The following is a 14,876-nucleotide window of genomic DNA, read 5'->3' as shown; positions in this document are numbered from 1 at the left end:
GCTGTCATCGGTGAGTCTGATCTGAGATCAGTAGAGTGTGTTCTGTTCATTAGTGCTGTCATCAGTGAGTCTGATCTGAGATCAGTAGAGTGTCATCTGTGAGTCTGATCTGAGATCAGTAGAGTGTGTTCGGTTCATTAACGTTCTGTCAGTGAGTCTGATCTGAGATCAGTAGAGTGTGTTCGGTTCATTAGCGCTGTGTCGGTGAGTCTGATCTGAGATCAGCGCGAGACTCCTTCAGTCTGATGCTGTAAACAAACGCGGAGGCTCCGATACTCGGGCGATATTTATGAAATCTAAAGGATGGAAATAAGGCTTCCGATTTTCACACACAATTATGTTTTATTGTGTGTCTCTGCGGTGTTTGTTTACGCTAGTAAGTTTGATTTGTCTTTCTCTGAGGTGTTTTGATCTCATGATCTGTGAGCATTAGCGGAGCTGCATGCTAACCTGCTAGCTTCCGGTAACGGTATTATCTGTGATTTTACATTAATAGCACATAAACAGAAACTATAAGGAACAGCTCTTGTGTTGTATTAATTTCATGTTCTGAAGCAGGTGATTTAATTAAATACAGTGTGCGAGTGTTTAATGTGTTTCTCAGGTCGGGAAGTTTAGCTCGTATTGTTCTGTTAGCACATTAGCCTCCCTCTTTATCACATTATATCATATTTACTCACGAAAACAACTTCCGAGCAATTCATAACTTATATTTTCTTTTATTTAATTAATTATCACGTACTCCTGTCTTTGTAAATGTTTAATAGTTAATCAAACCTGAATGATCAGCCTTTAACAAACACAAAAGACCAACAATAAAGACTCAAATCATCAGCATCTGAATTCATTATTAAATGTTTTATTTCTTATTTTAAGAAATTCTATAAATCCTTAAATGATATCTATTACATGCTCTGTTACATATAGTGTCCTGTATGTCTGTATTTAAAGGGAGAAAACTAACTAAAGTACCAAAGTGTACTATAGTAATACTATGGTATTGATTGAGGAAATCATGTCTGTTTTACTATGGTTTCAGTGCCATGCTATATAAGCAGAATTAAAGCACCGCAATGTTTTTTCTGTTATTTCTGTGTCTGTGATGCTGTTCTGTGATTCTGTATCTGGATGTCTGACTGATGTACACCTGTGTTTCAGGTGTGTTTGGCGTGTCGGCGATAGACGTGTTCACTCCAGCCGAGCTGTTTGTTGAGAACGGGACCACAGCCACTTTGTCCTGTAGTTTCAAGTCTAGAGAGGTGATCAGTAGTTTAGCGTCAGTGGTGTGGTCTTTCCTTCCGGAGGGAGAAACAGGACAGCCCACTTCAGTAAGAGTCCTTCATCTCCACTGCACTGATGTTCATGTATGATATCAGGCAGCATGTCATCATTACGTATGTTTTTCCTCCGCAGTTCTTCTATTACTCCAGTGGGAAGCCGTTTCCAGGTTCGCTGCCACAGTTTAAGTCTCGTGTGGAATGGGCCGGAGACATGAACAAGAAGGACGTGTCGATCCGTGTGATCCAGATGCAGTTCAAGGACAACGGGACGTTCAGTTGCGACGTGAAGAATCCTCCAGACATCTCCGGACAGGTGTCCATCACTAAAGTCAGAGTGGTCATGAAAGGTGAGCATCATCATCTGAAACATCCTGCGACTTATATGTGACCCTGGGTCACAAAACCAGTCATCATCTGAAAGCTGAATAAATAAGCTTTCCTTTAATGTACAGTTGTGCTCATCAGTTTACATACCCCCTGCAGAATGTGCAAAATGTTAAAAATTGAAACTAAATAAGAGGGATCATAAAAATGGCATGTTATTTTTTTATTTAGTACTGTCTTGAATAAGCTATTTCACATAACAGATGTTAACATATACTCCACAAGACAAAATAATAACTGAATTTATAAAAATGACCCCATTCAAAAGTTTTGAATCTTAATACTGTGTCGTTTCCTGGATGATCCACGACTGTTTTTATATTTTGTGATAGTTGTTCATAAGTCCCTCGTTGGTCCTGAGCAGTTAAATTGCCTGCTGTTCTTCAGAAAAATCCCCCAGCTCCTGTTATTTAATACTGTCCTATTCAGGACAGTATTAAATAAAAAATAACATACAATTTTCATGATCCCTCTTATTTAGTTAAAATTATTAACATTTTGCCCATTCTGCAAGGGGTATGTAAACTTATGTGGTTTGTTAGAATAGGACATGAGCATGTTTGTCTGTGTTCAGAGGCTCTTCCTCAGACCAGTGCAGCGGTGATCGTGGGTGGCGTGATCGGAGCCGTGATCGGCATCATCATCATCGCTGTGGTCACGTACTTGATCATCAGACGACAGGAGCCCAATCACGACTACGAAGGGTACGTGTCCGTATCTGATGAACTGTGTGTGTAGATATTAGGGCTACGATCGTGGATCGATTCTGAGATCTTCCGAATGGATTCTGAGCTTAGATTTTAACAGCAGATGGCGCTCTACTCTAGTTTTTATTCACACACTCAAATGCTGATGAAGAAGAGCGCTGTAATCTCTCCTCGGCTCAGAATGCTTTTATGACGCCAGATTAATATAAACAGCCCACTGTGAACACCCTTGTGATTCGCTTCAACCTTTTTGAATTTTATGAATGATTATTTTAGGTTCAAGTGTGTGTAAGGATTTGGAAACAAGCAGAGTACGGCTGTTTCTAAAGCATGCAGCGCCACCTGCTGTTCAAAACTAAGCTCAGAATCCACTCCGGAAAGATCCAATGCATTTGGAAAATCTCAGAATCATTTCTCGATTCATGATGCATCGATTTATTTTCCCAGCGCTAGTGGGTAGTGGTGGTGTGGTTTAACCGGTTAACTCTTGTGTGCATGGAGCATGACGTCTGATCTGACACTAAACCAGACTCTGTGTGTTGGTGTGAACACGGATGACTGAACTCACTTTCTGAACTGTCTTACTGACGCACTGAGCACAGGTAAAGGCTTAGTGTTGAGTTTAACCCTGAACAGATGAATCTTACAAACATCTCCGGCTCATATTTCACCACCGAACAAAGCAGAACAAAGTCAATCAAGCTGATTTGAGGGCCGTAAATATATTTCGGTAACACTTTACAACAGGCTTTCATTTGTTAACATTAGTTACCTACATTAGTTAACATGAAATAACACGAAAAAATACTTCTAAGCAAATTATTAATCTTAGTTAATTTCGATATTTACTAATGCATTATTAATAACAAAATGTATACCTGTATATTATTTAATGTTAACATTAACTAACAATGGACAGTTGTATTTTAATTAATTAATGTTAAAGTCTAATACAGTAAAAATGAATTCCTCTTTAATCTTAGTTAATGCGTTAACTGATGTTAACTAATCAGAGCTTATTGTAAAGTGTTATCAAGTTTCTCAGTGTGACATTATCATGAGAATCAACACTTTTTTCCTTAAACTGTCAGTACTTTAATCTGTAGAAAACTAAATATTATTTATTAGTGGTGCATTTATAATGATTTAAATAAGAGAGCTTTATTATAATAATAATAAGCAGTATTGTTTTAGTATCATTGAGATACTATTATAGTTCTTATTATTTTGAATCGTTTTTATTTACTTTTTTCTGTTATCATTTTTATTTTAAAGTTTAGTAATTTTGTGTTTTCTGTAATGTTTAGTCGTTTTTTTGTATATCTGTATAGTTTTTATAATTTTTTCTGTTTTAGTTATTTTTGTTTTAAATAAGAAACGCAAGTAGCTTAAGTTTCTTATTTTATTTTATTTCAAGTAATGAAAATGTATTTTAATGGTTTTACTTTTAGTTTTGTTTAGTTTTAGTTAACTACAATAATTCTGGTAATAATAGTCTAAGACTGATCGTTGTCATTATGAAGAATTGCGGGGTTAAATATGTTTTATTGACATGAAAATAATGTCACAGTGTAAACGTGTGTTGGTTTATTTGTATCTTTAAATTTAAGAACTTAGTGGAGGACACTGAATATATACTAAATATTTTCTAAAAAGCTCTGCAGCACTGTGTGTGTGCTGAAGTTTTGTTCAAAAAACATGTAGTGCATATGGACCCAAATATATGAAGCGGATCACAATAGTCGGGGTTCATGTAAACATCTTTCTGAATCAAATCAGATTAAATTGATTGGGATTGATGAACAGAGCATGTAAACAAATCTACTGTGAACCATAAAATACACTTCATTTGCCGGAACATGATATGTTACGTATTTCTGCTGCTTTGTGTGTGAAATAGGAGGCGTCACATGACTGATGTGTGTCTGCAGTGTTCAGTGTGTCATTAACCCCGTCAGCTCACATCTGCCTGTGTGTGTGTGTGTGTGTGTGTGTCATCTCATCTGTTTGAGGTCCGTGTGTGTTTTGATCAGAGCAGCTGGTGTTGCGGCGTTTGTATCATATTGCTTGTCATCTCTCATCTCATTTGTGCTTGCGTCCATCTCTGTGTGTGTGTGTATGTAGCTGCACCTCGTTAGAGAGTGTGAGCTCACAGAACACTAGAGTGGGGAAGAAAGCGGAGTCTAGCAACGACAACTCACGCTGCTCCAGCCCCTCTGCCCCCGTACAGGTACGAGCCTCCCACAGCCTGAGTGTGAGTATGTGAGAGAGAGAGAAAGAGTGTGTGAGTGAGAGTGTGTGTGTGTGTGTGCGCGAGTGAGTGAGTGAGTGAGTGTGTGTGTGTGTGTGTGTGTGTGAGAGTGCGAGTGAGAGAGAGTGTGTGAGTGAGTGAGTGAGTGTGTGTGTGTGTGTGTGTGTGTGTGTGTGTGTGTGTGTGTGTGTAAGAGAGAGAGTGTGAGTGTGTGAGAGAGAGAGAGAGAGAGAGAGTGTGAGTGTGTGTGTGTGTAAGAGAGAGAGAGAGAGTGTGAGTGTGTGTGTGTGTGTGTGTGTGTGTGTGCATGTGTATGTGGTTTATGAGGACACAAATTTGTATAATGACATGGGTATGACAGAGGTATTACAATATGAAGGTGGTTTATGAGGACACTGCCTATGTCCCTGTAATTCAAAAGGCTTAAAAAACATACTAAATGGTGTTTTTTTTGAAAATCTAAAAATGCACAAAGTTTCCTGTGAGGGCTAAGTTTAGGTGTAGGGTTGGTGTAGGGCAATAGCACATACAGTTTGTTCGGTATAAAAACCATTACGCCTATGGAGAGTCCCCATAAACCACAAAAACCAACATAGGTGTGTGTGTGTGTGTGTGTGTGTGTGTGTGAGTGTGTGTAAGAGAGAGAGAGAGTGTGAGTGAGAGAGTGTGTGTTCCACTCAGTGCTGATGCTGTGTTCACATCAGTTGTGTCTCACTCTCATGTCATTGTGAAGTCGTGTAACTGTTTCTCTGAGTGTTCACACTGATTCAGAACTGAACAGAAAGCCGTGTCTCAGTTCAGAGGCTGAAGAGAGTGTTGTTAGCAGTGCAGTGACCAGCAGAAGTAACATCTGTAAAAGTGATATTCAAGAGTCTGCCTCTGATTGGGACGGCCGTGAATTTAATCTGCTATTCACACCTGAGCATATAGCTCTACACATGCATGTTTTCCACTGAGATTGCAGATGCTGCTGTTGGTTATACAGTACGTGCTCAGTTATTAGAGTAATTAACACTTTTACACAAAAATGTATTAGGATTCAAACACTTCAAACACTCACCTTCAGAAATGCCCAACAACAGCGACACCAACTGGACAGACTCAACAACAACTCTAAATTAAAGATCCCTCAGAAGTCACTGTTTTTAAGGAAGCAAAGTTATGTTATGCTAGTAGAGTGAGTTGTGCTTTTTTTCTAGAGTTAAAATTTTGACAAGTTTAAAAACTCCTCTACAACTTTTTCATTTTAATTGAATAATTCTGTAAAATAATTTAAAATGATTGGTCTTGTTGTAGCAAACAATAGCATCAACAACAATATAAAATAATTAATAAATAATCATTATTGTTAAATACTATATTTTATAACACTTTAGCAATATATTTCCGTATTATTATCTTTTCGTTTTAAAACAAAAAATAATTTGAATGATAGTAATATTTATTTTTGTTGTAATATGATTTTGAATGGGGACACAAACAGGTTTTTTGTCTTTATCTGATATTTCTCCTGAGTGAGTTGTTGACACGCAACACATTTCCCGTGAAAGCGCTTTGTTTTCTGCTGTGTGTGTGTGTTTGTGGAGCTTGAGCGATCACCATCTGCTGTGTTTGTGTAACTCGAGCGTCTGTGTGTGTTTGTGTGTTTCTCTCTCATTGTGTGTGTCTCTGTTCAGGGGCCGGTGATTTACGCCCAGCTCGATCACTCCGGCAGCAAGAACTCCTTCCACAAGATGGAGCCGGTGGTGTACGCAGACATCCGCAAGAACTAGAGCGCCTTGGCACGTGACGGGTCAGACGGGTCAGATGGGTGGGTTAGTGGGTTAGTACTGGACTGGTGACGGCACGTGACCACAGACTCTTTCTTCTGTTTCTGTGTGTGTTTTCATGTCATTGTTAATGTGAGTTTCTCAAGTCAAATAACACAGCTGGATCTCACGCTCCTCATGTCTCACCACTCTAACTAAATAGATTTTGCGTAGAGAAAATCATGTTTTTTTTTTTTATAGCATTATGATATGATCACCACAAACGTCTCTTTACTGGAGTACAGTACTCTTTTACTGTATTACATTCAAAAATACTGTTGTTTTCATTTAAATCACCATAATACCATGATGTATGAATTATTTGGCATTTCATCAAATATTTTGCATAAATATCATGGAAAAATGGACCATGTATTCAATTTTTTTGTACTGACATTTATGTCATATTTCACCACTAAGTCAGTTTGCATAGAGAAAATGAAGCCTTTTGGACCATGAATTGATGTTTTACATGAATGTTTAAAAAAAAATAAAAAATCATGACAATAAGGAAATCCTTAGTGCTTAGTGCTGCTGTTAAAATATTACTGTAATACATTTTAAATCAACAAAAATAGCATGATTCATAAATACAATTCAAGTAATATATATATATTTTTTTTTGTTAATGGTCAAGTGTTCAAGTTTTTTTTCACATCAAATTTCCTTTCTAAAATAACACGAAGGGAATTTTTTTGACAGTGTTTTTGTGACAATTATGACTCTCGTTACTGCATTGAATTAAAATATTACTGTAAGAAAGTGTTTTTTAATCAACATTTAAAACTGCTTAAATGTTTAGCCGTTTTAGTAATATATTTTGAATAGTGATCATGAGAGTTTTGGGGGGAAAATGTGCCTGTGTTTTACATTTATGCAATTTTGAGTTATTTTATTTTCAAATTATTTGTATTTTCAAATGGTCAAGCTTAATGCATTTTCTAAATCAAAATGTGGTTTGTGTAAAGAAAATGAAGCCTGGGGTTTTGGGTTCGGCATAATTTTCATGACAATTAAGAACTTGATTTCATAAGTGTAATAATAATCATTTTTAATCAACATAGAAATACCATTATGTATAAATACTTTCAATTTACATTGTGTATTATTTTTGCGTTATGTGGATTTGCATTGCGATGTTATTTTATTTTTTCACATTAGTTGTCCCAAAGAGAAGTTTTGCATGTGAGCTCTAGCGTGTTTAGTTTGTGTGGTGAGACGTGATGCGCATGTGTTCGTGAGATCGTCTGCGTCTGCATGTAACTGACGTTCTAATCTAGTGATGGGAAGTTCGGATCATTTTACCGACTCGGACCTTTGAGTCTCGTTCAGCAAAATGAACAGTCATTTCATTCATTTTAGCTAAATATAATTAACATGTTACGTGTTACTTCCCTAACGCATCTACTACGCTGATCACACTACAAACAATACAAAACTACAATGCTGTAAGAAACAGAAAAGTTGCATTTGTTGTTTACCTGGGTTTTTAGTCTATGATTAGCTCGTTTGTTCATCATGTGACAGCCCCATAAGCTTAACCAAAGCAGTCTGAGCCGGAAAGAGAATTGATTAGTTCATCTCTCGAGTCTTTCAAGTCGTTCATACTTTTGTCACGTGACAGCATTAGATAGAGAAATTAGTTAATTTACAACCTTCCTTACAAACGGGTGCATAGTTGTTATTATCATTATTATAATTATTATTTACTCTTACAGTTACGTGATGTGTTTCTGGTCTCAAATTGTAGCTTTTTATGTTTAAATGTGTGAATTTCTGTCATGAATGTGGTAATAAAGAATTGGATATTATTATTATTAAAGGGATAGTTCACCCAAAAATTAAAATTCTGTCATCATTTGTTTTGCTGAACACCAAGGAAGATATTTTGATGAAAGTTTGTAACCAGGCTGTTTTGGGGCACCATTGACTTCCATAATAGAATAAAATACAATGGAAGTCAATGGTGCCCCAGAACTGCTCTGTTTCCCACATTCTTCAGAATATCTTCCTTTGTGTTCAGCAGAACAAACACATTCATGCAGGTTTGAAACTACTTGAGGATGAGGAAATGATGACAGAATTTACATTTTTGGGTGAACTATCCCTTTAAGTCTCTTTCCGGCTCAGATTGCACAAGTTAAGTTTATGGGGCTGTCATGTGATGAACGAACAACTCGAAGACTCGAAACAGGTGAACTGATTCCTGTACAGATCCTGTAGGATGTTGCACATGCACGACTGAACTAATCACTTCCTGCGACGACTCGTTCTTCCTGAGTCACATTAAAATGAACGACCCATCACTAAGCTACCAAACAGAGGAGGAGGACGGTTTGCACGTCTCAGCGGTTAGACTAGTTAGCTTGTTAACAAGACCGCACTAATCCTGTTAGCATATGTGTGTAGCAATGCCCAGTCTTCAGTGTTAGTTTAGTCAGCATTTAATGCATCACTGCCATTCGAGTCGAAACACTCCACTTTTATGTCTTAAGTTTTTGTTTTTTTTATTCTTCCTATGTACATTTTATGTGTCATAACTTAAGTTTTGTTTTTATTTCTGACACTTTTGAAGACTATTGAGACCAAAATCATTGATGGATCATTCCTTTGTGTTTCTGATGCTGGAGTTGTTTTATTGAGTTTTTATTTGCCTAGATTATGATTATGTTTTGTACTGCACATTCCATGATGCCTGTCGGTACTGGTTCGATTCTGTACTGCGGTTGCAAATCCTGCACTGTTTCTGATTCAGACTGCAGCACTATCGCGTCACATGATCATGTTAACTGGAACACTTTGGATGAGAGTGCCTTCATCGACTAACGCCTGTTACACACTTCCTGTGTTCTCTTCTTGTTTTATTGGCCTTTTGTATATGAAACAGCCGTAACTGTCTAATTTTATACATGCATATATATAAATATGTCAAACTGAATGAAAGGGTCTGTTTCTTGTGTTTGTGTTTCTGACAGTGTAATGTACGGAAACTCACTGAAGAAACAAATTGAGACTTTTATCTTGCAATTTTTACCTTTTTCTCAGAATTCTGATATAAATTCACAATTTTGAGTTGCGCATTTTTTTTATTTCGGGGTAATATGTCAATTCAAATTTGGAAGAAAAAAGAGATATGAACTAAATATGGTGAATGAATATGAGGGGGAAAAAGTCTTGCGAGGCATAAAAAAGAATCGTGAAATATAAAGAAATATCAAAACCTACAATTGTTAGATATAAACTTGCGATTGTGAGAAAAAAAGTCAGAATTGCGAAACATAAAAATTCTGAATTGCAAGATAAAGAGATGTTTATGAGATGTAAAAAGCTAGAATTGCAAGATAAACTCAATTGTAAGGAAAAAAATATATAATTGAGATATAAACTTGTGATTGCGAGAAAAAGTCATAATTTGCGAAACATAAAGATATAAGAAATAAAAAAACCTACAATTGTCAGAAATAAACTTGCGATTGTGAGAAAAAAGCCAGAATTGCGAGAGAAATAAAAATTCAGAATTGCAAGATATAAACTCATAATTGCGAGAAAATTGTCAGAATTTTGAGATGTTAAAATTGTGAAATAAACTCAATTGTAAGGGAAAAATTCAGAATTGAAAGATAAAAACTTGACCTCAAGAAAAGTCAGAATTGCAAGGCATTAAAAGAACCGCGAGATATAAGAAAAAATATAAAAACCTACAATTGTCAGATATAAACTCACGATTGCGAGAAAAAGTCAGAATTCTGTAATATAAAAAAAAGCACAATTGCAAGAAAAAAAATCTGAATTGAGAGATATAAATGGTGATTGAAAGAAAAAAAGTATTGCAAGGCATAAAAAAAATAGAATTATGTATGTCCTGCAATTCTGACTTTATAACTCACAATTGCAAGTTTATATCTTGCAATTCTGATGAAAAAAGTTGGAACTGTGAAATAAAAAGTCATAATTATCTTTTAAGTTTTTACTGGGATGTAATCAGCACAGTTACTCAAGACTCATTAGGGAATAAACTCTTGTAAACGGTCTAAACATTATTTTTGTAAATTTATTTTACTGGCTATTTCTTAAAAAGAGGTATCTGGTTCAAGCATAATACCACTAGCATAGTAGTTACCGGATATAAGCCTGGTCACCGACAAGCAGGTTAGTTTGGTAGAGGGAAACCTCTTGGTTGAACTAATAACTCAGAGTTTACGCTCAAATGTGAGTATTGGCAGACTTTGAGTATGACTTGGTGTATTTGTATGCATTATGACTGATGTTATCTATTTTACTTTCTTTTATAGAAAGGACTTTTCATCTTGTATATCAGCTCATTTATATCACTATTGGACTTTACTTCACTGTGTTCATTATATGAGCACCTTTGGATCCACTGCACGTCTCCGGGAAACGGAAGTGTGAATCGAGCTTTTTTGGGTTTTTTTTTTATTAAACAAATAACACTCACAGGGGATACAGTCAAAGCAAAAAAAAAAACAACCAGAATACAAAACAGTAATTACCTAAAAAAAAAAAGGGAAATAAAGTTACCATAAACATCTTTTAAAATAAATCATAAATAAAAATAAACTCAAATGAAAAATTACACACAAAATGTCAACTTCAGGAGGTAACCCTTACAACAAAGTCATGATTTTTTTCCATCAATACAGTTGTTTTAACAGCTTTCTTATTAAGTGGTGAGCAGAGACATTCATAAAATAATTTCAAATCAATACAAAAATTGGGCATACAAGCAGTAACTTTACGTTTGTGAAGATGAAATATAATTAACATATCATCCAGCCCCTTTGATCCTGATTCCCAAATCAAAAACAGTAATTACTTTTCAAAACTTAAGTAGTTTGTTGTAAGCTGAGAAAACAAGCCAAGATATTTCTTTCCATAAATCCAGCCGACGTAAGGAAGACCCTATCTAGGATTAACCCACGCAAGGCTGCGGGTCCTGACAACATACCTGGCCGTGTTCTGAGAGACTGTGCTGCACAGCTGACAGATGTCCTAACAGATATCTTCAACACCTCTCTGAGCCAGGCAGTCGTCCCCACGTGTTTCAAATCCACAACAATTATACCGGTACCAAAGAAATCACCTGTGTCCTGTCTAAATGACTACCGTCCCATAGCACTGACTCAAATCACGATGAAGTGCTTTGAGAGGCTAGTCATGCATAACATCAAAACCAGCCTCCCCAACACACTCGACCCGCTCCAGTTTGCATACCGTCCAAACCGCTCTACGGGCGATGCAATTTCCGCCACCTGGCTCTTACCCACCTAGAAAATAAAGACTCCTATGTTAGAATGCTGTTCATTGACTTCAGCTCGGCATTCAACACAAGAATCCCACAACAGCTCATAAATAAGCTAAACCTGCTGGGCCTTAACAATTCCCTTTGTAATTGGATCCTGGACTTTCTAACCGGAAGACCTCAGTCAGTCCGTGTCGGCCACAACACCTCGAGCACTACCACACTGAGCACAGGTGCCCCACAAGGCTGTGTGCTCAGCCCGCTGCTCTTCACACTACTGACCCACGACTGCACTGCCAAGTTCAGCTCCAACCACATCATCAAGTTTGCTGATGACACAACAGTGGTAGGTCTCATCAGCAACAACAATGAAGCGCACTACAGAGAGGAAGTGGCTCAGCTGACTGAATGGTGTGGCACAAACAATCTGTCCCTCAATGTGGAGAAAGGAGGTTGTGATGGACTTCAGAAGAAACTCCGTTGACCACCCCCCACTGACCATCGACAGCAGCACTAAATTCCTGGGGGTGCACATCACAGAGGATCTCACCTGGACCTTTCTCCGCCGGCTGAAAAGAGCACGTCTCCCTCCACCCATCCTCACCACATTCTACAGAGGCACCATTGAGAGTGTGCTGACCAGCGGCATCACTGTCTGGTACGGGAACTGCAGTGCTGCTGACCGCAAGGCCCTCCAGCGGACAGTGAACACAGCTGCAAAGATCATCGGTGCCCCTCTCCCCTCCATCCTGGACATCTTCCTTACACGATGCTCCAGCAAAACCAACAGCATCGTGAAGGACTCCACCCATCCCTCCCACAGTCTCTTCCAGCTCCTACCATCAGGAAGACGGTACCGGAGCATCAGAGCCCGCTCCGCCAGACTGCTCAACAGCTTTTTCCCCCAGGCTGTGAGAGCCCTGAACTCAAACCACCCCACCCCCCTCTGAAACCCCATGCAAACCCCTACCTGCTGAAACATGATAAAGCTCAACTTGAACTTGAGATATGATAGCTATAGTAGTCCTCTTCGTAGGAGCGATTTACGTAGTAGGGTTGTAACGAGACCAGACACCGGAGTGCTGTGAGGTGTGTATTTGTAGCCGTGTTGATGAATGAACAGATGGCGTGCAGGTGTGCTCAATCAATTGCTAAGTTAAACCAGGTGCGTGAGTGCATCGTGACTGGTGGAGAGATGACAGATCCGTGACAGGATAGTACATATGAAGAATTTTATAGTGAAGTTCTTTCATCTTGTTGGGTAACTTGTTAATTCCAGCCCAAATTTTAATAGTAGAAAGAAAAGGGTAATTTAGTTTCCACTTATAAAATGCTTTAGGATGACAACTAAATTTCTTAAGTGTTTTTCTAATCCAGAAATTGTTACATTTAATATTACAAAGCTCCAGACCTTCAATAATTTTTTTTGGGATTTCACATTTTAAAGAACTGTAACAATTTGGGTGAAATGGAATTAATAACCCATTCAAACACTCTGGGCGAGGTATCCACTTCAGAGTCATGAAAATTCTGAATAAGAATAGAAGTTACCATGCTTTTTTTTAACAAATCTAAAACAAAAATTTAACCTTTGGCAAAGACACGCAGCACATTCTGATTATTCCATAGAAAACATCTATGAGGGGAAAATTGTGACAGAAGGCGAGCTTAACTGGGAGTTTATTGCAACTAAAATCGCAAGCTAATAAACATTTTTAACCTCCACATTTTTCAAAGATCAATTTAGGAATATAAAACCATAACAAATTAGGGTCAGCATTCAGGCAACGTTTAATCCAAACAGTTTTTAAAAACTTGATTGAGAGTACTAAAGTCCAAAGCATTCACACCTCCCTCCAAAGTATTTCTAATCAGTGTCTTCCTTTGAACATATTCAGTTTTATTTTTCCACAAGAATTTAAATATCATAGAGTCAATAGATGAACATGTTTTTCAGTCAACATATAAAGACAAAGCTGATTAAACAATCCTAGAAATACCTTCCGCTTTAGATATCAAAGCACGACCATAAATGGATAAGTTTATAATAATTGAAAATATTCTTAGATTTTTGTATCCGTTGCGAGAAATTATCTACAATTCTATCAGTCTGAGATGAAACATTTTGACCTCAATACCTTCTGTCTGATCTTTGTCCAGACTGTGAACAGGCATAATCACAAACTGAGGAGAAACACCATTAACCAAAGACACATTGCTATTAATATTTTTGTAAAAAGTCTGTACTATTTTAATGAAAGAATGTCCAAAACCAAACCTACGCAAAGATTCAAACATAAACTCGTGTTCGACCGTATCAAAGGCCTTATAAAAGTCTAAAAATAAAATAATTGCTTTATCGTTTATCAATTCCTTACCGTGTAAAATATCTAACACTAACCGTATATTATTTGCTATGCCTTTCATAAAGCCAGACTGGGAAACAGAAACTATTTCTTCTAAACATGGTTTCAGCCTGTTTGCATAAAGGGAAGCTAACAAATTATCATCTGAATTAAGTAATCGGCCAATTATCTAAATACAGGGAATCTTTGTTGGGTTTTGGAATTAAAGTAATTAGCCCCTGCTTCATGGACATGTCCACATTATTTGAACACTTCTAAAAGAAACTCTTTTATGTCTTGCTAAAAGGTCCTGTAGAATTCAAAAGGCAGTCCATCTGGACTTACATCCAACAACAAATCCATCTCACAAGAAGACATATTATCATCACTTCTAATTGACTATCTTCACTTCTCACTGATTGGATTATATCCTTGCATCGCTCTCAAATAACCTTGTGGATTTATACTCATCACTTCAGTTCATCTGAAGACTGGTCATTGATGATAAGTTTCATTTATTACACTTGTGGGAATAAAATAGGAAAAAGAATATTTGTTTGGTGAAGTGGTTTTATCTTTCAGTGCCGATTGAATTTCTGTTGTCCCCCTCAGAGTAACATCTTAAAGAAAAAAGGAGTTGTTACACTCTTCAGCTGAATTAGTCTGAAACTGAATGAAAGCAGGTTTGTATTTGTTCTGATTTTGAATGACTGTCTGCTCTTCATCTTTCCACATCAGATGTGCTTTACACGCACAGTGTGATTTGATTCTTAAGAGCTTTTAAAAAAACACGAAACTCAAATATGACAAACATTTGCTCTGCATGGATGAAAGGATTTTG

General features: G+C 37.2%; 1 protein-coding gene across 2 annotated transcripts; it reads left to right on the top strand.

Annotated features, from left to right (window-relative positions):
• Positions 1 to 217: 217 nt before the first annotated feature.
• mpzl1l (myelin protein zero-like 1 like) lies at positions 218 to 6,997 on the top strand. Of its 2 annotated transcripts, none has more exons than XM_079411028.1 (6): positions 218 to 376; positions 1,159 to 1,328; positions 1,414 to 1,627; positions 2,239 to 2,368; positions 4,496 to 4,601; positions 6,299 to 6,997. In XM_079411028.1, the coding sequence occupies exons 1-6, from the start codon at positions 304 to 306 to the stop codon at positions 6,392 to 6,394; spliced, it is 789 nt and encodes a 262-aa protein (XP_079267154.1). In that variant the 5' UTR covers positions 218 to 303; the 3' UTR covers positions 6,395 to 6,997. The 2 variants fall into 2 exon arrangements, with proteins under 2 accessions (XP_079267154.1, XP_079267155.1); XM_079411029.1 differs by lacking the exon at positions 6,299 to 6,997 and adding an exon at positions 5,266 to 5,823 and having other exon boundaries at positions 4,496 to 4,633.
• Positions 6,998 to 14,876: the final 7,879 nt, after the last annotated feature.

The sequence above is a fragment of the Barbus barbus genome (genome assembly GCF_936440315.1).
Source record: "Barbus barbus genome assembly, chromosome: 47".
Classification (NCBI taxonomy): Eukaryota; Metazoa; Chordata; class Actinopteri; order Cypriniformes; family Cyprinidae; genus Barbus; species Barbus barbus.
Note: the sequence above shows the minus strand (reverse complement) of the source record. Positions and strands in the feature narration are given on the sequence as shown.

What these genes read in the sequence shown, in the direction of transcription:
- mpzl1l (XM_079411028.1), top strand. Translation starts at nt 304, where the DNA reads ATGGAAATAAGGCTTCCGATTTTCACACACAATTATGTTTTATTGTGT. An exon ending in TGCGGTGTTTGTTTACGCTA is followed by an intron (nt 377 to 1,158) that starts GTAAGTTTGATT and finishes CCTGTGTTTCAG; the next exon opens with GTGTGTTTGGCGTGTCGGCG. An exon ending in AGTCAGAGTGGTCATGAAAG is followed by an intron (nt 1,628 to 2,238) that starts GTGAGCATCATC and finishes GTCTGTGTTCAG; the next exon opens with AGGCTCTTCCTCAGACCAGT.